Source organism: Esox lucius, chromosome 6 (assembly GCF_011004845.1).
Source record: "Esox lucius isolate fEsoLuc1 chromosome 6, fEsoLuc1.pri, whole genome shotgun sequence".
NCBI lineage: Eukaryota > Metazoa > Chordata > Actinopteri > Esociformes > Esocidae > Esox > Esox lucius.
The window spans coordinates 11,347,592-11,375,348 of NC_047574.1; the positions used below are offsets into that span (position 1 = coordinate 11,347,592).

Consider the following 27,757-nt stretch of genomic DNA (forward strand, 5'->3'; position numbering starts at 1 on the left):
TATGAGAAAAGATCGTGAACACAGGCCTGCCTTCTCTTCCTCTCACGTGTGGACATGGGAATGTTTGCTGTGGTTACCAATTTTAGAAATGTGTGAAAGACGCACCCTGGATGAGCCTGCAGTCAGAACTGTAGATGGCAGGCATTTAGCAGAAGCTTTTATCCAATTCATTTCCGTTGTGTGACCTTTTCTACATGGCTTGTCCAGGGAACCAAACCCATTATCCTGGCATTACTGTCACATCTCCATCTGTGGCCACTCCTTCCTCTGGCCCATCACAGCCACAGCGTTTGACATCTCCGGCCCGTTCAGCAGCTACGGTTCCCCAACCCTCTGCACCTGAACGTAGCCCCCGACGGTCCTGTCTTGCACACTTGCGCACCAATGCCCTCACCATTACATCTTATTCATGTTCCCTCGGTTTTCCCCAGTATTTTGTCTTGTACTGAGAATTCCACCACCATGTACGAGTGTTACTGTAATAGTTATTGGTTAGACTTCAGACTGATATTCATGGTCTGTCTTCTGGGATGTTCCTGTTACAGTCTTGCTTGTTCGCTGCCATGTTAAAGAGTAAATATTCCTGCACTGCAAACCCTGCGCCTGCATCCTTCCGTCGTGTGATCTCCCCAACAGTTGCAAACGCCATTCTCTCAGGCGTGTCCATGTGTGCGCGCATGGGTTTGTGTGCTTGCGTCTAGCTGTCTAAGTGTATTTGACTTTGTCCCTCCGTCATGGAAACCTAATGGCTGTAGCAAATATGTTGTCTGCCAATGCCCAGATCTCACAGTAGGTTTGAATAACAGGGAAATTAATAAACAAATTGTTCACTTGTGCTTAACCGGAGTCATCTCAAGAAATATTGGCACCCTTCATGAAATTGAGCCAAAGTGAATGCAAAAAATAAACCGGTTAAATGGGTTTCAAAGCGTTTTCCATTCACTTTTGCTAAATTTCATGAAGGGGGCCAATACTTCTGTATACTCCATACAAGATGTTAGCTTCCTGTGTGTGTGTGTGTGTGTGTGTGTGTGTGTGTGTGTGTGTGTATATGCACACAGGCCTCTACATCAGAACTGGACTGTTTTGACCACTCCCATTCTTTGTCTATTGGCCAGGACATTCTCAGCTTAACCTTTAAATCGAGGTTACAGGTTCACTTGACGAAATATAACCTTTTCTGTCTTAACGAATCAAATGTTGCTGTTCATTCAAGAACCTGTTCATGGCTTGACATTACTGTCTTGTCCATCAGCTTGCCACTCAGATGACACAGGCAGTCTCACCAAGTGCACACACCCAAGGAAAATGCCTGATGTTGTGGTTCTAGGGGTCTTACAGTACATTGGAAGTGGCCTGCTCATTTGACCGCTGCTCGGATCAGGCATTTGTTTACAGGCTGCTCATATATCAGCCCCTTGGTTATTAGCGCAGGCTTGATATTCAGTAATCTCGGCTACGGTCACCAGCTGACAGTATGTGACCTTCAGATTGCAGGCCTACGTAGATCAAAGGCGAAGCAGCAAGCGAGGTGCTGTTCTGTGTCAGGAGACATTGGCAGCCTGGCTATATATGGCGAAGGGGTCTGTGTCAATGGGTTTACAAATGTCTCACAATGTTTGAATTATGTGCGTGTGTCAGTGTTTCTTACTGAAATATAAAACCAGAATTTTTTTCCCCACACTGTGGTTGAATTAGAAACATTTCACCAGTAGGAAAATATTTCCTGTCCCCATTTGAAAAAGGCTTTTTTTTCACTAAATGATTCAGGTTTAGGGCAAAGGTTACAATTGGGTTTAGTGTTATGCATTAGGGTTAGTGTTAGGGTTTACATTAGGGTTAGTGTTAGGGTTTGTACTAGGGTTAGTGTTAGGGTTTGTATTAGGGTTAGTGTTATTCATTAGGGTTAGTGTTAGGGTTCACCTTAGGATTAGTTTTAGGGTTTACATTAGGGTTAGGGTTTGTGTTAGGGTTAGTGTTGTGCATTAGGGTTAGTGTTAGGGTTTGTATTAGGGTTAGTGTTGGGGTTTGTATTAGGGTTAGTGTTAGGGTTTGTATTAGGGTTAGTGTTATGCATTAGGGTTAGTGTTAGGGTTTGTATTAGGGTTAGTGTTAGGGTTTGTATTAGGGTTAGTGTTAGGGTTTGTATTAGGGTTAGTGTTATGCATTAGGGTTAGTGTTAGGGTTCACCTTAGGATTAGTTTTAGGGTTTACACTAGGGTTAGGGTTTGTACTAGGGTTAGGGTTAGGGTTAGTGTTATGCATTAGCGGTTAGTGTTTTAGGGCTAGGTTAAAGTGCTGTCTGTGACTTGTGATTGTGATTAGCAAAATAATTGTTTAAACCCATTTTGAGCTGCATGTATAATACGTTTTTTTATTTAGCTATGAAATCCCAAGTTTGAAAGTGGCTGGTTTTGATGACATGGGGCACAAGTATTACACCATTTTTGGAAACCTTTTTCATACCAGAGCACCACTTTTACAACTAGTGGCCAGAAATCTGATGTGGACTGCATCTTAACAGAGACCCTGTGTTTGCATATGAGGACATGTTTTAGGCTTCCTGCACCATGTACTTCATTCTGCTTAACTTAAACCTATTGTCCTTATTAGAGGACAGTTGTCATGCGCCATGCTTAGATATTTTACTTATCAGGTCCTACTAATCCCAAATAACTATGAGAAATAAAAAATGCATGTATTATCAAAGCCGGGGTCGACCGTCCTCTTTTTATTTTATTGTCTTTGGTGGTTAACCAGGTATTAAGGGGATCCAGTACCCACCATGTGATGGAGAAGCGAGGGGGCCTAGTGGTTAGAGCGTCTGATAAGTGGGCAATCAACTTTGGCGACCAATTTAGATAACTAAGTAAACGTGTTTGTGCTTGTTTGAATTGTCATGGAAATATTTAGGTAGCTGTGTCGGTTTACTTTAGTTACCAGCAGGGGGCAGTGGCGACCTCTACTCTATAGAGGTCGCCACTGTTTCCTAAAACTCCATAACGGTTTTAGGAAACAGCATAACCTTTTCAGTTTAATCGGAAAGGAATGGTAAAGAAAAGGAGCGAATGGTGGTCTCATGGTTAGAACATTGGGCAAGTAACTGACCTGGAACTTGTTCGAATCCCCAAGCCAACAAGGTGATTTTTTTTTCTCCAAAAAGTAGCTTTTAACCCTAGTTGCTTCTGTCACCAAATACAAATAAGAATGACTGCTAAAGTATGTGTAATGGAAATAAATTGCTTTTAACTGGTATTTGCTGTTCTGTGATTGCACTAACTCATCATTTCGTTTTCTCCCACTTTCAAGACTCCAGGGTAGGGGCTGTAGTGGAGGAGAGTAGGACCGGGAAGGAGCTGGGTCTTGGGGATGAGAGGGCCCTGTTCTGTTCCTGTCTCCCCCAGAGAACCAGGAGAACACTGGGACTCACTAGCAGGTACGGCCAGGGATTCATGTTGCATTCTCTTTCAATAGACCTGGGAATCGAGCATGTTGGTTGACCATTTTATCGAGGTCTTGGAAGTCTAGAGTCTGGACTCCAGTGGTCCATGTCAGGAAGCATGTGATTCTCACGCTTTCTTTTTTCCTCTCTCTCATTTCTCGTCCATCTGCATTTCTTTCACCTCTCTCTTTCTTGCAATCTATCTCTGTCTATCTCCCTCCCCCTCTGTGTCTCTGGGAGGCCCTGGACAATGATGAATGTTCTGCGTTTATGTCAGCCGCTGGACTGAAACTGACCCACTGTGGCTTGTCACACACACACACATACATACATACATACACACACACACACACACACACACACACACACACACGTTTCCTTAGCTATCTTAATGGGGACACAACAGTTGATTGCCCAACTTAACCTCAACCTAACCTTAACTTTAATAACCTAAAATGTATTCACTTAACCTAACCTTAATGCCTAACCCTAAACCTAAAGGGTGATGACAAACCCTTATTCTAACCTCAATTGTTATGCTGTAACCCCGAAATTTAAGCAAACAATTTGCCTTTTTCAAATTGTGAACAGGAGAAAAGTCCCCATTGGTAAAATGTTTAGTCAGAAACACACACGCGCACACACACACACACACACACACATACACATTTAGAGTGTGTGACAGCTGTGGGACCCAGGGATTAAGGATCAAGGGTGGTGGTTGGCCTTGTGTCACTGCATGGGAGAGGAGGGGGTTGAGGCGACATTACAAGGGAGTAGAAACGTGAGAGGGATTCTTTTATACGACCCGTGAATCTGTGGATAATCACCGCAGATCTCCTCAGAGCTGAAGATCCAGATCACATTCGGCCCACCTGGGTCTTTCAACTTCTATCTTATGACCACGTTTCTGTGCTCACCCTCAACAGACGTGTCTGACTGTCAAAGGTTATTGGTAAACCATCAGTTTCAACTGCTGACCTGTTCATACGGCGTGGGCGGGATCATGTCGTCATGGTCACCTGATCCTGCCCCGCTTCCATTCTCCTGCCCCTGGAATTCCAGGTGGTGCGGAGGTTTTTATGACAGGGCCCATTGCATTACTGTCTTGATTGCTTGAGTACTTTTGTCTTAAACTGAAAACGCTGTTGGCCAGAATTACACATTTTGTTTCTAAATGAACTAAAAAACACATTAAATACATGACACAAAACAAAGTACTTGCATCAAAAGAGACAACTTATCGAATGAAAAGTTTTTTCAGTCCTTACATAATGGCCCAATAAAAACCATCTACAACCATCAATGTATCTTAGCAAGGTTAACCTTCTTATCTGTATGGGCAGTTTGTTCAAAGTATATGTATTGTATGTACGACAATATATTTGACCCTTTTCAGTTTTGTCCTTCACAAATGCTTTATATACAGAGAATATAGACCAAGCTAACAAATCACTTAAAAAAAACAAAGCAGTAAGGTATTGCATTGTAACTCACCTATTGTCATTCTTGAATATTCTTACTATTTATACCATTATTACTATTGACATATTGACATGGGGCTTGACCTGATACCCAGTGTCTCTCCTCAAAAGCCCATGATTGACAACATAGGCAGTAACTGTGGCACACATTTAATCTAAAATTATAGTTCATCTTCGTGAGAGTGGTTTGTCTTAGCTGTGACCAAAATGTTTGAATTCTGTTTGATGTGATTTACGCCACTGAGTTTTGTGGGTTTTGTAGGAATTTGTGTTTACTGGTTGGACCAAATAAGCTTAGCATTGTCATTGTCTGTGAAAGCAATGAGAAAGTAATAACTATTTTGCCTTAAAAAGAATACTGCTGTGCTCATTAGATTATGATAGAGATCAATTTGACCCCAGTTTCAATATAAAGTATCTTTGCAATCACATGATCACATGATCGCGCAAAAATAATCACATGATCATTACGTTTAGGTAGTGTACATCAGTGTTTATTTGTGTACTTTGTTTTGGGACAAACCCTGTGCGTTATTGCCATGGGAACTGTCTTAATGCCAGCACTCAGGGAGGGCTTGGGCTTTCTGTAGCTTTAACCCTGCGGCTCCAGTTTGTATGGTGATAGGGGTGTGTGGTCTACACAGCTGCTTTCCTCTGTTTTCGTTACCAGGTTTAACCTCCCCTGCTCTCCCTTGCATCTCTCTCTCCATCTCTCCCCAGTCCAGCTGGCCCCTTCCCTCACTGTGCCCAGGCATCAGAATAATAGTCAACCTCTCACCAAATCCCTCTCTCTCTCTCTCTCTCCCTCTCTGTTTCCGTATCTCTCTTCATCCATCACTTAATGAAGTTAATGGGCAGAGTAAACGCACCATACACCTAAAGAGATTTATTTTATGTTTATGTGTGTGTGTGTGTGTGTGTGTGTGTGTGTATGTTTGAGTGTATATATGTGTGTGTGTGTGTGTGTGTGTGTATGTTTGAGTGTATATATGTGTGTGTGTGTGTGTGTGTGTATGTTTGAGTGTATATATATGTGTTTGTGTGTGTGTGTATGTTTGAGTGTATATATATGTGTTTGTGTGTGTGTGTGTGTATGTTTGAGTGTATATATATGTGTTTGTGTGTGTGTGCACGCCTGTGTCTGTGTTTAATGGTAGACGCGTGTTAGGTTTTAGCTCCGTCTCGTAAATCCACTTTTAATGGGGAGTTGTGTGTCTGAGTGATTTGCAATGTGCTTCTTTGTATTGCCCTGTGTCTGTCTGTCTGTCTGTCTCTGTCTGCCTGTCTTTCTTTGTCTCTGTTTTTCTCCTCCTGTCTGTCTGTCTCTGTCTTTCTCTGTCCATCTTTCTGTTTGTCTCAGACAGATAGAGAAAGACAGAGACAAACAGAAAGATGGACAGAGAAAGACAGAGAGAGACAGACAGAGAGACAGACAGAAAGAGAAAGACAGTCTCTCTGTCTGTCTCTGTTTTTCTCCTCCTGTCTGTCTGTCTCTGTCTTTCTCTGTCCATCTTTCTATTTGTCTCTGCCTTTCTCTTTCTGTCTGTCTGTCTCTGTTTTTCTCTTTCTGTCTGTCTCTCTGTCTTTGTATGTCTGTCTTTGTTCCCAACCCCTATCTCTCACATCTCCCCTCCATTCTCCATCCATCTCTCCCCTGCCTCTCGTCCCCTTGTTCCTTACTGATGAGGATTTTACCTGCTAACATGGAAACTCCCAATGACACACACACCAGACACACTGACCACAACTTTCCATCTTGTGTCTATTTTTGGTGCTGAGAGGTTGTTAATGCTAGCAGTAGGAATGTGCCAAGTCACAGAGTCGAGGTTAGTTCAGTACACTCCCACCTCACTCCTGTACTTTTAACAATACCTTCATGAGGAGCAGGAGAGGGAGGCACGTTACTTCATTGGGGAAACACTGTCTGGAAAGAGAGAAGGGGGACAGAGAGGACGATGGAGGCAGAAATGGTGGGATACATGAACTGCCTTCATTGGAAGAATACGGACTAGACCGACTCTCTCTGTCACCATTGTTCTGTCAAATTCCATGGCAGTTTAAAGCTATAAAACTAGTTGGTCTTACAGAGGCCGGTGCTGAACACACAAGTACACATACAAACACACTATAATACAGTGTCCACTGATGCAGTCAGTTTGCTGTAGTTCCACTCAGATGGTAGTTCTACACAGCTGTGTGTGTTGTAACTCTGAGCCCCTTCCTCAGGGTTAATCAAGTTCACATCTCTTATTCTCTCTCTTTCTCTTTGTTGCACCTGATATCGATGCCAAATGAGAACAGCTTTGATAAACGTCAGTGGTATTACTATGTTGCAACTGCAGTAGTCCAAAATGACAACAGGTTTGATCATAAAAAGTTGTGGTATTAATATGTTATGCAGGGCAGCAATTGGAATGGTAGTCCCATAGGTCTGACACATACACACACACATACATATATACATACATACATACATACATACATACATACATACATACATACATGCATACGTACATGGAAACTTGCAGACAGAGAGAGCGAATGAACAAGAGCACGACAACAAAAGCTAGTGGTTTGAAGGTCTTTTCAGAGTAGCTGATGGTATGTTGAGTTCCCCGGCTGCAGGGGGTTTAAGCACCATCTCCTTACTGGGGGACAATCCAGTTACCGGATCAGCTATGGTTACCACAGCCTGGTCTGGGACAGTGTTTCTCACCAGGAACTAAACCAGTTAAAGCTGTTCAAATGGATATTCTAGTGTCCCTGCCCTACATCTTAAACTTTCAGAGGAACACTGAGAGACACTGAAGACTGTGTGTGTGTGCATATATATATTAAGTAAAGTTGTAATTTCAGATTTTTTTTTGTTTGGCTACTTGCTAAGGCAATGTAAAGAAATGTGTACCTTGCCAATAAGGCCCTTTGAATTGAACGAGTGAGTTGAAAGAGAGAGAAAGATGGAACGAGAGAAAGAGCATGCAGAAGCATGAGACAGGATTAAATGGAGGAAGGATGTTGGGGGATGTGTGTGTGCTCAAAAAAGAGAGGAGAGAAGCAGAAGTAAGCTGAATTTGTGTGTGTTCTGTGTGAGAGGCAGGGGGGCCGGCAAACAAAGTGAGAGAAGGGAGGGGAGGCCAGGGGAGGAGGCGGTGCTAAGAAAGATACCAAGGAAGGAAGGAAAGCAGAGTTGAGGGAAAGAGGGGAGAGAAGCTTGACGAGGAGAAGGAAAGAGGGCTTCCATTCACACCTCCTCACAGTGGGCTGAAGTGTACCAGACAGAGGAGCAACGCGCAGACGGATTGGAAAGTTAGAGGAGTGGAGAGCGAGGGAGGGAGGAGAGAGAACCAGGAGGTTTTGAGTCAGCAAACTGGGATTGGAGAGCTTTTCATGAGGAGAGACAGAGACCAGCCAAAAACGATGCAGACTTTTCACTGGGGTGAGTGTGTTTTGTGTGTTTATGTGTGCGAGAGCACGCCAATGTTGCAGGATCATAGTAACACCGTGTTGGCGTGTGGATGGTCGCACGGCTGCATGTATGCTCCGAGAACACTGGACTTTTTCTCTCTTTAGAGAGGTGAAACGCGGTTGTTGAAGTTCGGCCAATGGAAGGGTTGTGAGGGAGAGCTCCTAGCCTGCTGCTAACTTTATCTAAAACACAGGGCAGGAAGCAACTCCAGGAATGCTACAACAAGCCTGGTTTCTGTAGCCAAATGCACCATTAAAAGTCTGATGACCCCAGGGCAGTTCATACTGGAATTTAATGGGGGGGGGGGCAGTCTGAAGTGACCCCAGTGAGGTGTTTGGGGTTAATCTGGGAGGCGTTTTGTAGTTTAATCTGGGAACTCTGGTATGTGTGGGGGTGATTCTCAAGTGAGAGATGGTGTGTGGAGTGGTTTAAAGGGTTGGTTGGGGGGTTTGAGGTTTGGCTGGGTTTTGTGGAGATGGGACTTAGTATTTTGGGTTAATGGTGAGTGTTGTTCTTTTGGGGTTGTGTATTATAATTACTGGACTATTCATATTCAGCAATCTACTTATGGGCTATCTTTAAGTTAGCTGTCATTGGTCTGTTGTTCCTCTGGTTTTTAGCTGGTTTGAAACTGTTATTCCCAGGCAACTGGCCAGGAACAGTGAGTTATTCAGTGTGTCCGCAAATACATACACACACATTCACACATAGAAGAAAGCCTGGCATACACAGATGGAATTAATAACTAAATAGTATGTGAGGAATATTAATGCATAATCTCAAACAAACCAACACAATATTTTATTTCAGGAATCCTGGTGGGGACACAATATTTTTCCTAACCCTAAGCCACATCTACAAAAACCTAAACTTAACCTTAAACCTAAATCTAACATTTTCTTGTTACATTTACTTGCACCTAACCCTAAACTAACCCCTAAGATGTAACTATGCTTTTTCCTAGTGGGGACAAGGAAGGTCCCCAGTAAGTCAGTAAAACATTAACAAACTGTTTTCCTTGATGAGAGACTACAGCCAAGTAACAGTGAAGTCAGTTCTGTTTAGTCTTCTTTCTGTAATGGCCTGTTTTTTCATCACCAGAACATTTGTATTTCTTTGTGTTGTTATGCATCATGTCTACACTCTAAATTGTCAGGGACAGTGGTAGAGAGTTAGACAGGCTTAGGGGGACAGGGGGACAGTGGTAGAGAGTTAGACAGGCTTAGGGGGACAGGGGACAGTGGTAGAGAGTTAGACAGGGTTGGGGGGACAGGGGACAGTGGTAGAGAGTTAGACAGGCTTAGGGGGACAGGGGACAGTGGTAGAGAGTTAGACAGGCTTAGGGGGACAGGGGACAGTGGTAGAGAGTTAGACAGGGTTGGGGGGACAGGGGACAGTGGTAGAGAGTTAGACAGGGTTAGGGGGACAGGGGACAGTGGTAGAGAGTTAGACAGGCTTAGGGGGACGGGACAGTGGTAGAGAGTTAGACAGGGTTGGGGGGACAGGGGACAGTGGTAGAGAGTTAGACAGGCTTAGGGGGACAGGGGACAGTGGTAGAGAGTTAGACAGGGTTAGGGGGACAGGGGACAGTGGTAGAGAGTTAGACAGGCTTAGGGGGACAGGGGACAGTGGTAGAGAGTTAGACAGGCTTAGGGGGACAGGGGACAGTGGTAGAGAGTTAGACAGGGTTGGGGGACAGGGGACAGTGGTAGAGAGTTAGACAGGCTTAGGGGGACAGGGGACAGTGGTAGAGAGTTAGACAGGCTTAGGGGGACAGGGGACAGTGGTAGAGAGTTAGACAGGCTTAGGGGGACAGGGGACAGTGGTAGAGAGTTAGACAGGGTTGGGGGACAGGGGACAGTGGTAGAGAGTTAGACAGGCTTAGGGGGACAGGGGACAGTGGTAGAGAGTTAGACAGGGTTGGGGGACAGGGGACAGTGGTAGAGAGTTAGACAGGCTTAGGGGGACAGGGGACAGTGGTAGAGAGTTAGACAGGCTTAGGGGGACAGGGGACAGTGGTAGAGGTAGAATGGATGGTTACCTCATATTACCTCATAGACTTTGGAACAAAACGGATGAGGTAAATGTGTGTCACATGTTGCAGGTCTCGTAACTCTTTCCACATTGACCCAAAGTTGACTCACACTTTCTTTCATTTTGTGTGTGTGTGTTTGTAAGAGAGAGTTGTATGTATGACTACATTTAGAGACAAGTATTTCCCACAGATCGCACAGATTCACAAAGAATTTGAAAACAAATGAAACATTGATGAACTGATCCTGGCCAACATCTGATGGTGAAATGCTGCAATGTGCAATCCTTGCAGAAAGATTTGTGAGCCGTTGCCACTAGAGAAGGCAAACAAGTGTAGCACAAAAAACATTGTAAACATAATCAGTATTTATTTTTTTATTTTTTTCTATGACTTTGTTATATACTGTATATACATAGCTAATAATATAACATTTGAAATGCCTTGACCTTTTGGAGACCTTTCTCTGTTGGTAATGTTTACTTGGAATGTCAGATTCTCTACTTAAAAAGAAAAAGCTGCCTATTTCTCTCTTGCTTTGACAATGTTTCCCATGCCACCATTAAGGCCTTTGAATGGAATGAAGCAGAGGGCCGAAACAGAGAAGGGTAAAGAGGGAGTTGTAGGGAGAGAGACTTTTGGATTGTTGAGTCAAGGGTCGCTTCAGGTCTGTCCACAGGTTATCATCACTCACACTGCTATGTACTGTAACCATGGGAGATGTGGCATAGCAACAACCTTCAGGTCAGTCCACAGGTTATCATCAGTCACACTGCTATGTAACCATGGGAGATGTCTCTCTCTCTCTGTCTCTCTCTCGGTCTCTCTCTCTCTCTCTGTCTGTCTGTCTGTCTGTCTGTTCTTTTCCATTCGTTCTGTTCTGCTTGACCCTTGAGCCAGGTCTTTATAGAAAAACTTCTGATTGAGGAAGAGTAGAGAGGAAGAGCAAGAGTGGGGGATGAAGAAAGAATAGCGTAAGAAAGACAAGCTTAAATGGAGGGCTCATTATAGTAGGGTTGGTCTCGGCTCACTGCGCTGAATCAGTGTTTTCCACACCACTGTTCCCCCTCCATCCACCTCTCTGTCTCTGTCGCTCTCACAGCTAGTGTGTGTGTGTGGGAGTTTTGTGTGTGTGTGAGCGGGAGTTTTGTGTGTGTGAGCGTGAGTAGGTGTGTGTAAGTTGGTGTGTTAGTAGGCGTGTGAGTGTGACTGTGTGTTGTTTAATCTCTTTTACACTTTCAGCCCACTCTCTCAGATGCTTTCCCTCCATGATGAGTTAATTGTGAATTATAGATCATGTTATCCTGAGATACACACTGTCTGGCCCAGGTTGAATGAGACCGCACTGCTGTGTGTGTGTGTGTGTGTGTGTGTGTGTGTGTGTGTGTGTGTGTGTGTGTGTGTGTGTGTGTGTGTGTGTGTGTGTGTGTGTGTGTGTGTGTGTGTGTGTGTGTGTGTGTGTGTGTGTGTGTGTGTGTGTGTGTGTGTGTGTGTGTGTGTGTGTGTGTTGCACACACCTGCACGTTTGTCTGATGTTACCAACTATGCATTCTGCTTGAAGTCAGCAATGAGGAATGTTGTAATGAATAATTGAATTACTGTTCAACTGTCTCAATATCCTAACTGAAGCCTTTTGTTGAAGTCTTGACTTCTTGACGTCTTGCTGAGCATAAACAGGAGACATTTTGAATCTTTGTGATTTGTGGCCTAGTTTCTCCTGGTGAAGCCTGGCTGTGGTTTTTATTCCCTCCCCTGTCCCAGGCGGCTTTCATTGGGCTTACCCATCCACTTTCTGCCCCCTCTGGTTCATGCTAGAATGGGGTTGTATTTAGAGTGTGATTGTTGTCTTTAACTCTGGAACAATAGCCCTCAGTTATACTATAGAAAAAAACCTGCAGGAGGGATGGGAAAGAGGGAGAAGTGTCGGTCTCTTTTTCTCTTTCCTTGGCATTCATTGTCAGAACAATCAGGAGTGGTTGTAAAAGTCAATACAACATTTGTCCCTGAAGGGAATCATCTTAAACAGAATACAATACAGTGGACTTGTCTGAAACACGTGGTTGTGTTTAGTTTTGCAGTGAGACACCCACAAGAAATGCTACTGTATTAACCCAAAGCTAAGCCAAGGAGCCAGTGCAAATCACCCTCACCAGGTGCACTTACAAATAGATTCCTCAAAAATTACCAGGTAGAGCTAAACAATAATGGAAATATGTTATATATTCTGTGGAAACTGAATATGGTGTTGGTTTTGCTCTAGGACACCCAGGATGATCTATAGTGGTATGGATAAGCACAGTACGCTGTGGGAATTATTTATTTTCCCAAACAATAAAATAAAACAAATTATAAATGGTCATTCCCCCCCCCATTCTTTTGGATACAAACTAGGTAAAGCAGTAAATAATTAAACAATTTACTTTTTATGGAAAAGACTCACTAAACATTAAATTCATGACACAAAATCAACTTGTTGCATTAAATTAAACAACTTATCTCATTAACGAGTTATTTCGATGAGATATAATAGAAACACTAATTACAACTATCAGTATACCTACTGCATACTGCGTAGTAATACAGTATGGTGTAGCATTGTAACATACCTACTGTTAATCTTGAATATTTGTACTGTTGATATCATAGTCAATGTACTGACATTGGGCTAGACATACTTCGCAACCTCTTTCATGGGAAGATCATGAGTGACAACATGGTGAATAATTGTAATATAAGTTTCATTCAAAACCGTAGTTATTTGTTTTCCACTGAGCTACTCCACCACAACGTGTCTGAACCCCTCTTCCTGTCCATTTTCTTGGTCCATTCTTGAAGTAGCTACTCAAAGGTGACCTGTTTTAGGAATGAATAAGGACTGATTGCTGATTGAACCATTGTGCAAAGACATTTTGTAAACATGCTGAAGAGGTTCACATTAAAGGGAGCAGTTAGTTTCAACTGTGGCCAAATGTTTTAATCGCGTTTGACATGATTCAGAGGTTTAGACTGTCGTGTTTATTATTTAGCAAAAATTTACTTTGCATTTGCATTGTGTGTGAGAGCAATGAGAAATGTAAAAGAATAAAATCCAGAAAAATGGTAAGAAACTCATGTGTGGGTTGGAGCACCTGACCCGTGGAGTCCCAGTCATTAACCAGCTGTCTGATCACTGTAATCACCGCCGTTGGCCAGTTTTCAAGTTATTTATAGATCATTTGCCCACTTCAACAACTGTCAAACTTTAGGGTCAATCTGGTGTGATTTTACAGACCAATACCAACTTATTGCAGGAAACATACGCCTATCAGATGTTCTACTGCAGGGGGCCAGTATCTATGGCTGATGTCACATGGTCGTTTTGGGGTTGTCCGATGGACAGGAGCCGGCCGGCAGAGTGGTGCCGCGTCTGCCCACACACCAACACCACCACAACCGGTATTCACATTATCCCCATGTCTGTCTGACCGCCAGCCGCAACCCACATAACATACACACGTCCGTCTGTCCGTCTGTCCGTCTGACCGCCGGCCACTGCTAAATAACCGTTCGTGGTTGGAAATTCCAGTTGGAATTCTGCAATGTTGGACTGGCCCCGGGACGCGAGAGCCATTTTCCCCTCACATACTTCCAATGCCTTCCGTCCGCATTCCCAAGCCAGGCCAGTGGACTGAGGGCCAACCGTCTGTAGACCTCATCCGCCCCAAAGCTGTTTCCTAGTGTGTACATTCTTCCCACACCCACGTCTTAAATAGCATAGAATGGATGAATTAGCAGAAGCTCCACTGGGCAGACCTGGAGGGCAGCCCAGTGACATGGTGACCCCATGTTTCTGATAAGGTTTTGATACTGGAGCGTCTCCTAATGGAGCACCATATTTATTTCCCTCTGTATTACACCCGGCATTGTTCCTCTACTTATTTTGCTCTTTAATTGAATACATCCTTCCTCTATAATTCTAGCAGGGAGTTAGCAGGCAGGGACAAGATCTAATGAATCAGTCCCTGTAAAGGTCTGGGCATGCTTAGTTTTTATGAGGACGTGCTTCCCAATCGCAACGGCGCATGAATGGATTTGGTGGCGAATTGGGTCGGTTTTGTTCCAGACATTACCTACATGAACACGGTCTTAAATATTAGCAGTAGCGAAATGATGACAACACCTTATGTAATTGAAACGGATGATGTTAGTTAGTTAGTTAAGAATATTGTTTGGCATTCTGTAGCTTATAGCTTTAATAATAGATTTTCTTAGTTTGGTGTTTTCCTTGTTTGTTTGGCTACAATCAGCTTTTTTTCTTTGGGATTGGGTTGCCAGATCTCTGGCCATCGCCCTTTACTGTCCCATTGTGTTTTCCAACACTTTGGGAGTTTCTTGATTTAATGCAATTTGAGGAAGTATGACTTCAAACACATTTGTTTTCACACATTCTAAACTAATTCAGTAAATGAAAATGCCGAAACATGCCCAGGCTTTAAGGACTATGATGACCATTTTAAACTTGATGTATTTATCCCTGTATGCAGTATAATAACCAGCCAAGGCCTTTTGAATCAGTCCTTCTAAGGATTATGAAGACCATCCAAGACTGGATTAATCAATCCCTGTAAAGATAATGATTGACCATCCAAAACCACATGAATCAGTCCCTGTAAGGATTATGAAGACCATCCAAAACTGGATTAATCAATCCCTGTAGAGATTATGACTGACCAGTAAAAACCTGATGAATCAATCCCAATTAAGATAATGAAGACCATCCGAGAACTGACGAATCAGTCCCTGTAAGGATTTGATTGACCAAGACCTGATGAATCAGTCTATATAGCCACAATCATGATCAATGCTACAGACCACTGTTACACATTGGTAACATTACAGCACTCCAATTATGACCACACTGTGAACTCCACCTGTCGTGTGTGTGTGTGTGTGTGTGTGTGTGTGTGTGTGTGTGTGTGTGTGTGTGTGTGTGTGTGTGTGTGTGTGTGTGTGTGTGTGTGTGTGTGTGTGTGTGTGTGTGTGTGTGTGTGTGTGTGTGTGTGTGTGTGTGTGTGTGTGTGTGTGTGTGTGTGTGTGTGTGTGTGTGTGTGTGTGTGTGTGTGTGTGCGTGCGTGCGTGCGTGCGTGTGTGTGCGTGCGTGCGTGCGTGCGTGCGTGCGTGCGTGCGTGCGTGCGTGCGTGCGTGCGCGCGCTCGCACTGTGCCTGTGTACTCCCTGATTGTGCCACCGTAGACAAAGACATATACACTCCTGATGTGAGTGACCGCTACCGTCCCATGTTGTCCCTGTGTTCGTCTTCTCCTTCAGTTTAATTGACGTCTCCGACTGCATCCACTTCAGCGGATTACTGCAAGTTCCTCTGTTCCTCAACCCCCAACGGGTGTGCGTGCGTGTCCGTGCGTGCATGCGCCAGCCATAATGAAACCCAGATGCTTTGAGATGCTAAGGAGCCAACCTGCCCTCTGTCAGTGACTCACTCATTCACTCTTCTTTCACCTATTCCTGGTATCTTCTTTCCTTCTGTCTTTTGCTCTCCCTTTCAGACATTCTTTTCCCTCTTTCTTTCTTTTTTTCTTTCGTACCTCTCTTCACTACCCCTCCCTCCCGATCTCCTTCCTGGCATGAAGCGTGTAGGCCTCTGATGCCGTGGCAACCGATCCAAACAGAGAGAAACTTGAGTCTGCAACAGAAACATGTTGGCTGTTAAAGCAAAAGCAAAATGGCCAATGTTGGTGTTCTACAGGCAGTGTTCTGTAGCTGTGTGTTCTCTGTTTAGTGAAGTGGGCAGTGATGATCATTTATTGTTTTTGCTGTCAATTCGGTTTCCATTAGATTATTAAAGTAATCTTCTATTAGGGTTTTTAGTTTTTATTTGATGTATTGCAGGAGAACTTTATGAAATAATGACACAGATTTTTGGTTTGTGTGCATACCACTTCTCAAAGAGATCCCCCCAGAACACACAGGGCCCTTTCTCCAACCTTAACCTCCACTCAGATCTGCTTGCATCATCATGTTATCTTTGTTTTCCCTTGTCTATTTAACTAGACTAGTTCAGACCGAAAAAATATGGATTTGCACCCATATGCTAGGACGACCGTCAGCATGACAGACTAAGGAGCCTGATGATTAAATAGACAGTTATGAAATCGTGATCCGACGTTACCCCTCGGGTTTCCTGGCTGGCTTGGCTATGCTACGTAGTAGGTGGCCAGTTAGTGGCTACGGGCTAGCTAGTAGTTAGCTGCTTTGAAGACAATCTTTACCTACCAGACTGCCATCAGCTTCAGTCTCAACACCCCCAGAACCAAATCATCATAAAGTCACCACCCCATGGTGCAGCTAGCAATTTCTATCAGTCCAATTTGGTAACGTGTGAATGAAAGGGACAGGACCGGTGGGCCGGACATTTGATGAATGCCAGGATTAGATTTCTTCAAAGAGCTTTGACAGCCTTTGTGGTTGATTATAGTTAGAATCTGTGGAGATACTAGATCCCATTCCAGAGTGGGGAGGAAGGCCCGAGCCTGTTCCACAAGAAGCAGAGGGTGGTTATGCTGACACTGCATTTGAATTTGCGTATGAGGGATATATATAAATATGTGCACTCTAATTGATAAGGGGATTGGCAGATATTTTTTACTTCTCAGTCTTTTAGGTCGGTTCTTCCCATGGTACAGTATGTCAACTACATTGACTTTTAGTGAAATCATGTAGCCCAATATACGGTATAGGCTTTACAAAAAAGTATGTCTATGTTGTTTTGTTTTTTTATTACATTACATGACTATTGAAGCTGCTGGCATGTGTGGTTCAAAATGTTTTTTCATTTAGGAAACTGTCCGAAAATAATTTTAGTAGTTCAGTTCTTCTATGTAGATAACCTATACTTACACAAGAATGCTTATTATCAGTTGTGTCGTAGAGCTGCCGTCTCACTCCCAGCGTTGTGTTGTGTTAACTTATCCTCCTTCTTTGTCTGTTGCACAATGCAAAATGAATTGTGGTTATTGTTGTTTGTTACTGTGTTGTTTTGGACTGCACTAGTATTTACTAAGTAAAGTACTTCAAACTAGTCACAGAAAAAAAACACAGCAGCCAGGCTAGTGATAAGGAGGAAGGAGTGGACACACACAGGTATTTACACACACAGAGACACATGCTACAGCTCTGAAAGCCATAAGAGGAAAGGTGACAGAGACAGCAGACAGATTTGTAGGAATGTAAGGGCAATAACCATCAATCTTTTCGACAGGCTTGAAAGGAGAGCACTCATTGTTAAAGAGTTAAAGAACAGTATCTGTTTCAACCCGTCTTGAAAGGAGAGCACTCATTGTTAAAGAGTTAAAGAACAGTATCTGTTTCAACCCGTCTTGAAAGGAGAGCTCTCATTGTTAAAGAACAGTATTTTTCTCAACCCGTCTTGAAAGGAGAGTTCTCAATGTTAAAGAACAGTATCTGTTTCAACCAATCTTGAAAGGAGAGCTTTCATTTTTGGACTTATAGAACAGTATCTGTTTCAACCCATCTTGAAAGGAGAGCTCTCAATATTAAAGATTTAAAGAACAGTATCTGTTTCAACCCATCTTGAAAGGAGAGCTCCCATTGTTAAAGACTTAAAGAACAGTATCTGTTTCAACCTGTTTTGAAAGGAGAGCTCTCATTGTTAAAGAATTAAAGAACAGTATATATTTGTTCCGTTGTAGCAATCAGGCAGCCAGTGAGTCACTCACTGTGTGTGTGTGTCTGAAAATGCATATGCTTACCTCCAAAAGAGCTCCTGTAAACGTATGTTCCAGCAGTCGGTGGTAGCTCAAAGCCTTATTGAGACACTGAATTGGTGTTTCCTGTATTTTGGCATTAACCTGTCCTGTTTTCACATACTTTTTGAAATTTTCAAAGATGATTAACACATTACAATATGTATATACATACACACATACATATACACACATAAATACGTGTGTGTATGTATGTAGGTGTGTATATATATATGTGTGTGTGTGTGTGTAAGTGTGTGTGTGTGTATAAATGTGTATGTTTGTGTGTGTGTGTGTGTGTATTTATGTGTGTGTGTGTGTGTGTGTACAAATACAGGAAATGTGCAAGAAACAATCTTGATTGAGATCAACTCTCTCCGTATGTGCCTGTGTGCACACCAAACACTAACCAAACAACGAGTGCTTTCATTCTCAAGATATTTTGGATCTCTGCTACTCTTTTTGATTGGATTATCTGGCCTTCCCTCCCATCATTCTTTCTCTGGAGAAGCATAGACATTCCTGAACTTCTTTCAGATTCTCTGAGAATTCAGAGGTGACTCAGATATCCGGAATAATCCTTTCCTCCCATTGGAGACCCTGGCGTTGTTAACTGACTTATCATAACAGGATTATACTTCCCAGTCACGGATCCTATCTGAGTAAAGGTGAAGGCTTTGTCTAGACACTTCCCATCGGTCTCATTAGGGAGACATTACAAAAACAAAGGAATCTGGAGTCTTGTTCCTCTGTCATATCTCTTCAGTCGCCTTTCAGATGAGAGAAGCACTTTAAAGCAAGGGAATAGAGTTGGATCACCTCACAAACTGTCTTTGGTTATTTAAAGAGTGGGACTTCTGCAAAAACACTTTGAAAATGTGTTTGGTTTTGGTGACGTGTCACAAATCAGTAAACGCATGGGCAAGAAACACACACTGATTCTTCAGCATTTCCATTTACAAAACAATTTAGTATGAATATTTAAATAAAAATGTATGCTGTATGATGCACAGTCATAGAAAACAAACAAATACAAAATGGAGCCTCAAACAACCATCAGAAATATCCTATTCCTCCAAAAGCACCAGTTCCTCCAAAACGGTTTTGGAGATTATTCCAGAATTATGGTGAAACATTGGAATCCCTATTTGCCTTAAATGGTGACATGAGATATTGGATGTGTCGATGTTTATAAACTAAACGAGAGCAACGCGTCAATCAAAAAGAACTCTGTGACAGCCAACCTGTTTTCTGAATAAGAATGGAGTGATGTGCCCTGGACATGTCGTCCAGTAATAAAGTGCAGTGTGCTGTCATTAACTGCATGCCCTGGATTCATGCGTTCATAAAGATGATGTAAGTGTAGTGCCATTTACCGTTTAAATGGTTTTCTGGAAAGCCATTATCATGCATGACAAATCTGTTAAAGCTAGTTTTACATAATTTTCCAGAGAATAATACACTTTGATGTTTTATCCAGGGTTTGTGTCATGCTTCCAAATCACCATCTGCTAGCTAGCCTCATTGCATCTAAAGCAGAGTTCCAAAAGCAAACCCACTTTGTCAGCATTTTTTTCAAGAGGAGGTGGGGAGGTTTATTTTTGCATGGCATAGAACTAGTGAAGCATAGGGGGGAATTTGTTCTAGAATGTGGGTGTGTGTGTGGGAGGAGGGAAGAGTTGCGTGCAAGCGACGGACTTCAATAACTTTAGAAGCAAGCAGTGAACAACATCAGAGGGAAAGGGGCGCTGTGAATTTGTATCCCTGAGTTGCGGAAACAAAACCAGGGCCTCGGAGGTCAGGGGGACAGAGGTGGGAGTCTGCCCAGCTACGGCCCACTCCTGCTGGGGTCACGGGGGTTAGGGCTGGGGGAGGGGTCACCTCCCTTCCTGGAGGGTCCTGTAATGCCATTATCCCTAAGTCGACTTTGGCTGGGTTTGTGGTGTGGTAAGAACAGGCGAGGGTGGGGAGATGAATGTGAAAAGAGGAGGTGATGCGTGATCATTTTGGCCTGGGAATGGAAGTGGTCAACTTCTTGACACACACCATGGAGATGCTAGGGAGTGAACAGCATTAGATACTGTTGTTATTATTGTTGTTGACACTACTCATTAGGGCTGCATCGTTAATTGAATTTGTATCAAAATATATTGAAATTCATATAGCAAACCACGCACCAATTAAAAATTCTTAGCAAAGTTAAATGTCAGTTCTATTATTTACTCCAGGTTTTTATTCATCTTGCAGATGCTTCCTGCACATACTAAGCCACTGTCACCAAGCAACACAGTTCCTCATCCTTGCTCTTATATGTTTACATGCTGTTCTGTCATTTATAGAACTAAAAAGGTATTACATTTATAAAACTATTTTTATAAAGTAGATTTCATTATACAAGAGTAATACTGAAGTGGAATTTCAATGTTAGGTAAAATACAGTCAACTGGTGTCCTAAGGTGGTAGGTTGTTCCAAACATGAACAATGCTGCTTGCAGCTGTAGTCCTTTTTCTATATCAACCCCGAAATCAATAGATCTTGGAATCTCCAATTCCTTTCTGTTTCCTCTCTTCCTGTCCTCATTTCTCCACCTGTTTCCTTTCTATCTTCTCCCCATTGTCTCTCTCACTGTTGGCTGGAAATGACCTGTGTTCCTGCACTCATTTACTAGGCACACATTGTCTCCTAGAGAAAAACACTGATTTCATTTGGCATTGAGTTTACGGGTGTCCTGCCTACAAGCCTTAGGCAGGATTGGGCTTTGAAGTGGGGTGTGTGTGTGTACGTGTGTGTGTTTGTCCCTGCTGGTTTGTCTTCGCTAGCTCTGTCATGCTGTGTGCTGTCATAGATGGGTTATATTATTCCACTTGGCCAGGCAGCTTTAAGCAAAGCACAGCAGGCTAAATACAATATGTCCTCTCTGTCCCCCAGGAAACACACCCTCACAGTTGGACTTTCTCCACACACCTCACGAGCACACACTCCACCACATTCTCTCTGTCTCCGTAAAATCGGATATTTTCCTTGCTGTGTTGAACGAGAAGGGACGGGCCGTGTCTTTCAACTGTGAACTTTAACTGTCCTCTGCCTTTATAAGGGCCCAAAGTAGCAGCACTGAAATTCAAACTCTTCCCACTGTCTGTCTCCCTTGCAGAGTGTGTGTTGGGTTCCTGTCCGGCGTTGTCCTGGTGCCATGGCTCTGGTCCAGACCCTGCCTGTGTCCGTGACTGACCATCCCAAGCCTCCTAGCAGCCTTGACGTCGTCTCCCTGTCCCCCGTGGTCGGAGGGCCCTGCATATCCTGTGGTCCCGGAGCAACCATGGGCTCCGTCAGCAGCCTCATCTCCGGACGGACCTATCAGGAGCAGCGACACTGCCGGGCCGCCAGCGAGTTCAGGTTGGGCACCGGTCCCTTGTTGTGTTTCATTGTTTCAGCTCCCCTGCCACAAACTGTAATTCCCATTATGTATTTTATTTGATTTATTTTTTTTCAGCGCCAAGCCACGCCGTAACACCCCAACCACCAGCTGTTTCCGTCTCCAGGGCGACAGCAACACTCTCCGCAGTGGAAGCTCCCTGGAACAACTACTGGTCATCAACAACCAGACCCAGCTCCAAACCACCCAACCGCAGCCGCCACCGCTACCCACCAAGAAGCAGCCCCGGGCGGGTAACTCGGCCGGCGGGGCTGTGGGTGGTGGTGGTGGTGGTGGTGATGCCGGAAATGGGAACCAGGGATTTGTGACTGTGGGAGACTGGAATGATAACCGTGCTGTGACAGTCGGCAGTCCATGTAGCGACTCAGACGAGCAAAAGGATAAAAGAGGTCTAAACGGAAACATTGGCGGTCCACCACCTAAACTCATCCCTGTGTCCGGAAAACTGGAGAAGGTCAGTGTTGTAGGGGGATTCAGGTGGTTCCCCAAGTTGTCATATCTGTGTATGATCTAGTAACCTTTCAGTTAAGGGATTTGTGTTTAACATTATTGGTTACCAGCATCGGGGCATTGATCGAATAGCAGCGTGGTTTGTTTAAGGAGTGAGGTGTGACAAAGTTGTCACATTTCAGCGTCTTTTGCAGTTAGTTCCAAACCGGTGGTGGTGTTAAACTGGAATTAATTAAGGGTTAGACTTAGGAGTGACCGCTCTGAGATGTCTACCAGAATAGCTATTGGAATAGCAGTTGTTGAGGTGTTAGCTGAGGAAGTTTTAGAGTCAACATCAAGAGTGTTAAAAGGGGTACTTGTGAAGAAGCGGATTGTAGTGTGGTAAACTACGACTACTTTTACAGTAAATTTTTTCTTGGCAAGTTTGTTAACTATTTTGCCATACACCAGAATTGTAAGGAGGGTTATTCTTACAAGGATATACTTGGCAACATGGATGAAGGATTTCTTATTGTTAAACCGGGAAACCAATACTGGACAGTAGGCTTAGATTTATTTACATTTGGTATTAAGGAGAAAATGGATATCAAATAAAGCATGTTATTCATACTGTGTTGTAGAGTGGTCAGCATATTGTTCAGTGAGGGACCAGTTTTACTTAGGATATTACCGTAGGTGTGACCACTTCGCTCCAACAGCCCACACAGGGCTCAAACCAACAAACCTCTGAATAGAATGACAACTGTCACCTACAAAACATTGTCACCGTCGCCCCACAAAACCATCCTGGATCAAGGGAAACCACTACTTCACGGTTTTAGAGGGAGTGACGTTAGCGATGGAAATATCAACTGCGCCAACCCTCGGTGCTAACTCACTAGCCATTTCTCAACCGTTAAATTATCTGCTGCAAGCACAGTATTATTACAGAGAAAAAGGTTGACCCAAGAATCAAACTTTAAGCAACTCTCATAGACTCAGCTTGAGGTTTAGACTGCAGATCTCCTCAGATCTGACAGTCAAAAGCTATACCCAAGTACAATAAAAAAAAGCCTTCCAGTACTGCTTGTTGGCCCATAGCAGAGACGGCAAGATGTGGTTTACAACCTTCAGTGTTGCTGAGGTACACTCATGACCGGCTCTGAAGCCTGACTGAACCGCAGAGAGAACACTCCGGGACTGTTTGTTTGTTGACCCAGCATTCAAAAGCAGAGTAGTTTTTTTCTGTTGATGACACACCATAATCAACACTTTAAAGGATATTTTATATTGGGAAATAAAGTTATGTATAAAAAAAAATCTGTTAGGACCATTCAAGGACATTTACTTTTTTATTCCTCTCCACTATTGTTTTTTTGCTTGAGATAATTGTTCAGCTGAAAGTTGAACTTCCATCCCAGTTTAGCATTCATGCAGAGTACAGCAGGTTTACCTGAAGTACTTTTCTATACATTTGTCCATACATTTTATTTTTTCCTGACAAATGTCCCACTCCATGATGATGAGAAACATCCCCATAACACGATGCTGTCGCCACCTTGCTTAAATGTAACAGTCATGTGATTTTTAAAATACAAGACATAACCAAACTTGAACAAGTTGAAGGGAGTGTAGACTAGTAGGCACTGTTTAGCTAATTAATTATTTGAATCCAGATCAAATTTAGTGTTTTTGCCTTGAAAGCTGTGAACCATTCCTTCAGGTTTACTGTCAAAAAAGAATTACATCTCCATTATTTCAAGAGGGATAGTGGTTGTTCTTTTAGTTTGACATTAGTAACTGTTGACAATAGTAATTTAGCAGACGTTAGTCTAGCTAATGGTGTAGTAAACACTTTAATACCTTATATTATCCAATTACTGGTGGGTAGGTGCTAGGCTTATTAAGTGGTACTCACATGTTTTTCCACAGATCCTCTTCTGCTGTCTAATTGGTTATTTATCAGGATGGAATTTTAATCACTGTTCAGACAAAGACTCATGCATTATAATGAATGTCGGGGCTGTCTTACATCTCCTGACCCACTCAATGGGGCCTTTGAAAAATCTGCTTACCAGACTCATGTTGAGCTCTCTCTCTCTCTCCCTGTCTTTCTCTATCTGTCTCTATCTTGTTGTCTATGTATAGCCTCAGGCGGTCTCCTTCTGTCATGACAAACTCAAGAAAACTGCTTACTGAAAACCGATGACTTTCAATTTAGCTAATGAAGCTTTCAGTGACCTTCCAGCCTGTCAGTGTCCCCATCTTTAAAGAGTGGTGACCAGGCTTTCCTAATACAACTGCTGATATCAATGACCTATTTGATTTGACAATTTTTTTGTCCAGAGCTTCGAGTTTTACATCAGGCAATGAGGAATATCGTGAACATTATATTCATTTATTATTTAAGTATAAAAGTTTCACCATTATTTTTTTTTGTTTTTTGTAAATGCACATGATATAATTGATAGCCATTATCAACAAAACATTTCTTCCATTTACATTCAGAACATGGAGAAGATTCTGATCCGTCCCACGGCATTCAAACCGGTGGTCCCCAAGAATCGTCACTCTGTGCAGTACCTTTCCCCCAGACCAGGGGGCAGCCTCTCTGAAAGCCAGGGAAGCCTCAATCTGCTCCTGCCTATGAATGGGAATAATGGGAATATGGTGGTTAATGGCACAGGGAGCTATGGCAACGTCGTATCCCTGGTATGCTCTTCCTCCGCCTCGTACACCGGAGGACGCAACGCTCGTAGCAGCCAGTCCTGCTCTATGTCAGACTCTGGACGTAACTCCCTGTCCAGCCTCCCAACCCACAGCAGCACCAGCTATAGCTTGGCCCACAGCGAAGCCTCCGGGTCAGGCTTAGGATCTGGGGGGTCCGGGGTGGGCCTGGAGCCTGTGACCGGGAGAACCGCGATTACCACCGGAGGGTCGGGGACCAATGGAGGTCACGTTCACTCCTCCTCCCATGGTCACTCAAACTCGGACAGTGGGCGATCATCGTCCAGTAAGAGCACAGGGTCGCTGAGCGGGCGTGGCCAGCCCCTGTCGGACAGCGGTTCTTGCGGACGCTCGCCTCCTCTCCTGGAGGGTTACGAGGGAGTGGTGAGGGAGCTTGAGGAGAAGCTGAGGGAGAGGGACCTGGAATTGCAGCAGCTCAGAGAGAACCTGGATGAAAACGAGGCTGCCATCTGTCAGGTGAGAGGGGAGGATTACAGGGAAATGTAATGAAACAGGAAGGGACTACCTGGATTACAATAACAACCATTTTTGTTATCAGTTGGAAGAACTGGAAAGCATTTGACCACAGTTTGCCCTTATTAACACAAGTCACGCTACCTTGGTGTGGGTCATGTCTGTGTAATGTCAGGGGTTTGAGCAGGCCTAAGTCTTGCTTCAAGAACCAACATAAAATGTGTGTTCGTGCCAGCTGTTTCTACTGACTAAGCAAAGTTTATTCCATTAACTGTGCTAGTTCCCATCTGTCTGTAACCCCTAAACTCTGCCCTCCGACCTCCTGTGCTTTAGGTGTATGAGGAAAAGCAGCGTCGATGTGAGAGGGAGTTAGAGGAGCTGAGACAAAGCTGCTCTTCTAAGATGAAGCAGGCAACACAGAAGGCCCAGAGGGTACAACAGGCCTTACAACTACAGGTAACTACAGTTTAGATACTGACTGTAGATATAGACATAGATAAACACACAGATACAGACACATACTGTAGATATAGACATAGATAAACACACAGATACAGACACATACTGTAGATATAGACATAGATAAACACACAGATACAGACACATACTGTAGATACAGACTTAGATAAACACACAGATACAGACACATACTGAAGATATAGACTTAGATAAACACATAGATACAGACACATACTGTAGATATAGACATAGATAAAAACATAGACAATGACACATACTGTAGGTACAGACATAGATAGATAAAGACATAGAGACAGAAATATACTGTGGATGTACAGACAACAGCTGGTCCCTCAAGATGAAACAAGCTCACAGAAGGTCCTACAGCTACAGGAAATTGCTGAATGTTACTTCAGAGTTCCCAAAGATTTTGATTGTAGATATGATGTGTAACATCACCTGCTGTGAAATGATTGGGGGCAACATGGTGTATGCTCCAGGTGTTTCAGCTGCAACAGGAGAAAAAGAAGCTCCAGGAGGATTATTCCGCTCTGATGCAGGACAGGGAGGTGCTGGAGAAAAGGTGTGCCTCCATACAGAGAGAACAGACCCAGCTGGGACCACGTCTAGAGGAGACCAAATGGGAGGTGAGGGGTTATAGTTCTTTTCAATGGCTTGAGCACGTTTGTCTAACCAAAAATCTTTTTTCAGGACAGTTAGAAGGAAAAAATGATAAATATGCATAGATAGACAGCCCAATGAATACTTCAAGCGATTTTTTTACTTTAACAAATTATAGATATTCATCATCATTCCACTTTAACATGCAGGCCAAAATTGAAACACTCTAGGCCAAAATGACAACTGTTATAAGCAAAATGCACAGAAACCATAAATACATGACACAAAATCATCACTCAATCAATAATTACACAATGGCCCAATAAATAATAACTACAATTAATAATATACCAAAACATGGTTACCTGTGTCATTTATTGATAATTTAATTACAGAATGTACCATATAATGCAAGTAAGTATATTTTCACTACATGGGCTGTATTATTATTCACTTTTTTACAGAAAGTGAATAAGGACTTAGTATTGATTAATCAATGTGCAAAGATGTTTTGTACGTGTGCATATGTATTTTTTTTTTTTACATGATTGACTCCACTGAGTTTTGCATCTTTTGTGGTGAGTTGATCTATACAAAATGTGAAATTGCGTTCGCTCTCCCCAAGGTGTGTCAGAAGTCAGGCGAGATCTCCCTCTTGAAACAGCAGCTGAAGGAACTTCAGTCAGAGCTGAGCCAGAAGGGTGGCGAGTTGGTGGTCCTGAAATCCCAGCTGAGGGAGGCCAGGACTGATCTCCAGAACAGCCAGGCTAAAGGGCAGGAGGCTGGGTCGGCCCTGCGAACACGTTCCCTGGAGCTGGAGGTCTGCGAGAATGAGCTGCAGCGGAGGAAAAGTGAAGCTGAGCTGCTCCGTGAGAAAGTTGGACGCTTGGAGGAGGAGTCTACCCGCCTCCGAGAGGCCCTGGCCAATCACGGGGGAGCTTATCTTCCTGGAGGTCAGCCCCCAGCCACCAAGAGCCAGTGTATGAGCCTGCCCCTCCCCCAGGGGCGCGGTGGAGGACGAGGGGTGCCCAGCCCGTCTGTGCTGTACCGTGAAGTGGAGGAGAGTAGGCTGGGGTGGGGGGGGGAGAGTGACGAGGCCAAGGCTCAGAGGCAGAGTGTTGAAGCAGTGCTGGGACTCAGGCAACAGGTGGGCTCCACATCCAGTCATGTCCATTTGTCATCCTATTCCTCATACTGTCATGTGGATATTTGAAATCGAAAAATAATCTGTCTGTCATTGAGTTAACCAACCGATCAATTGCTCAGGTGGAAAGGTTGAAGGCAGAGCTGATGTACGAGAGGAGGAGCAGTGAGGAGCAGTTAGGGGGGTTTGAGGAGGAGAGGAGAGTCTGGCAAGAGGAGAAGGAAAAGGTAAAGAGGACAAGAAAAGTTGGATTTTCCATGCCTATTTGCCTGCCATTCATAATGAA

The 27,757-nt window shown here is 43.6% G+C and overlaps 1 protein-coding gene across 2 annotated transcripts in view; it reads left to right on the forward strand.

The window, feature by feature from the left end:
- Positions 1–27,757, forward strand: part of LOC105010624 (leucine zipper putative tumor suppressor 2 homolog) — a 50,850-nt gene that overhangs the window by 19,870 nt on the left and 3,223 nt on the right. Inside the window, exons 2-9 of one of the 2 annotated variants that reach the window (XM_010870053.5) lie at positions 3,310–3,436; positions 21,336–21,577; positions 21,675–22,071; positions 24,555–25,250; positions 25,581–25,703; positions 26,207–26,353; positions 26,953–27,474; positions 27,594–27,698. In XM_010870053.5, the coding sequence (XP_010868355.2) occupies positions 21,375–21,577; positions 21,675–22,071; positions 24,555–25,250; positions 25,581–25,703; positions 26,207–26,353; positions 26,953–27,474; positions 27,594–27,698 (2,193 nt within the window). In that variant the 5' untranslated portion in view covers positions 3,310–3,436; positions 21,336–21,374. Of the gene's footprint in view, positions 1–3,309; positions 3,437–8,112; positions 8,363–21,335; positions 21,578–21,674; positions 22,072–24,554; positions 25,251–25,580; positions 25,704–26,206; positions 26,354–26,952; positions 27,475–27,593; positions 27,699–27,757 lie in introns of those variants that run through there. The other variant, XM_010870054.5, reaches the window with a different exon arrangement.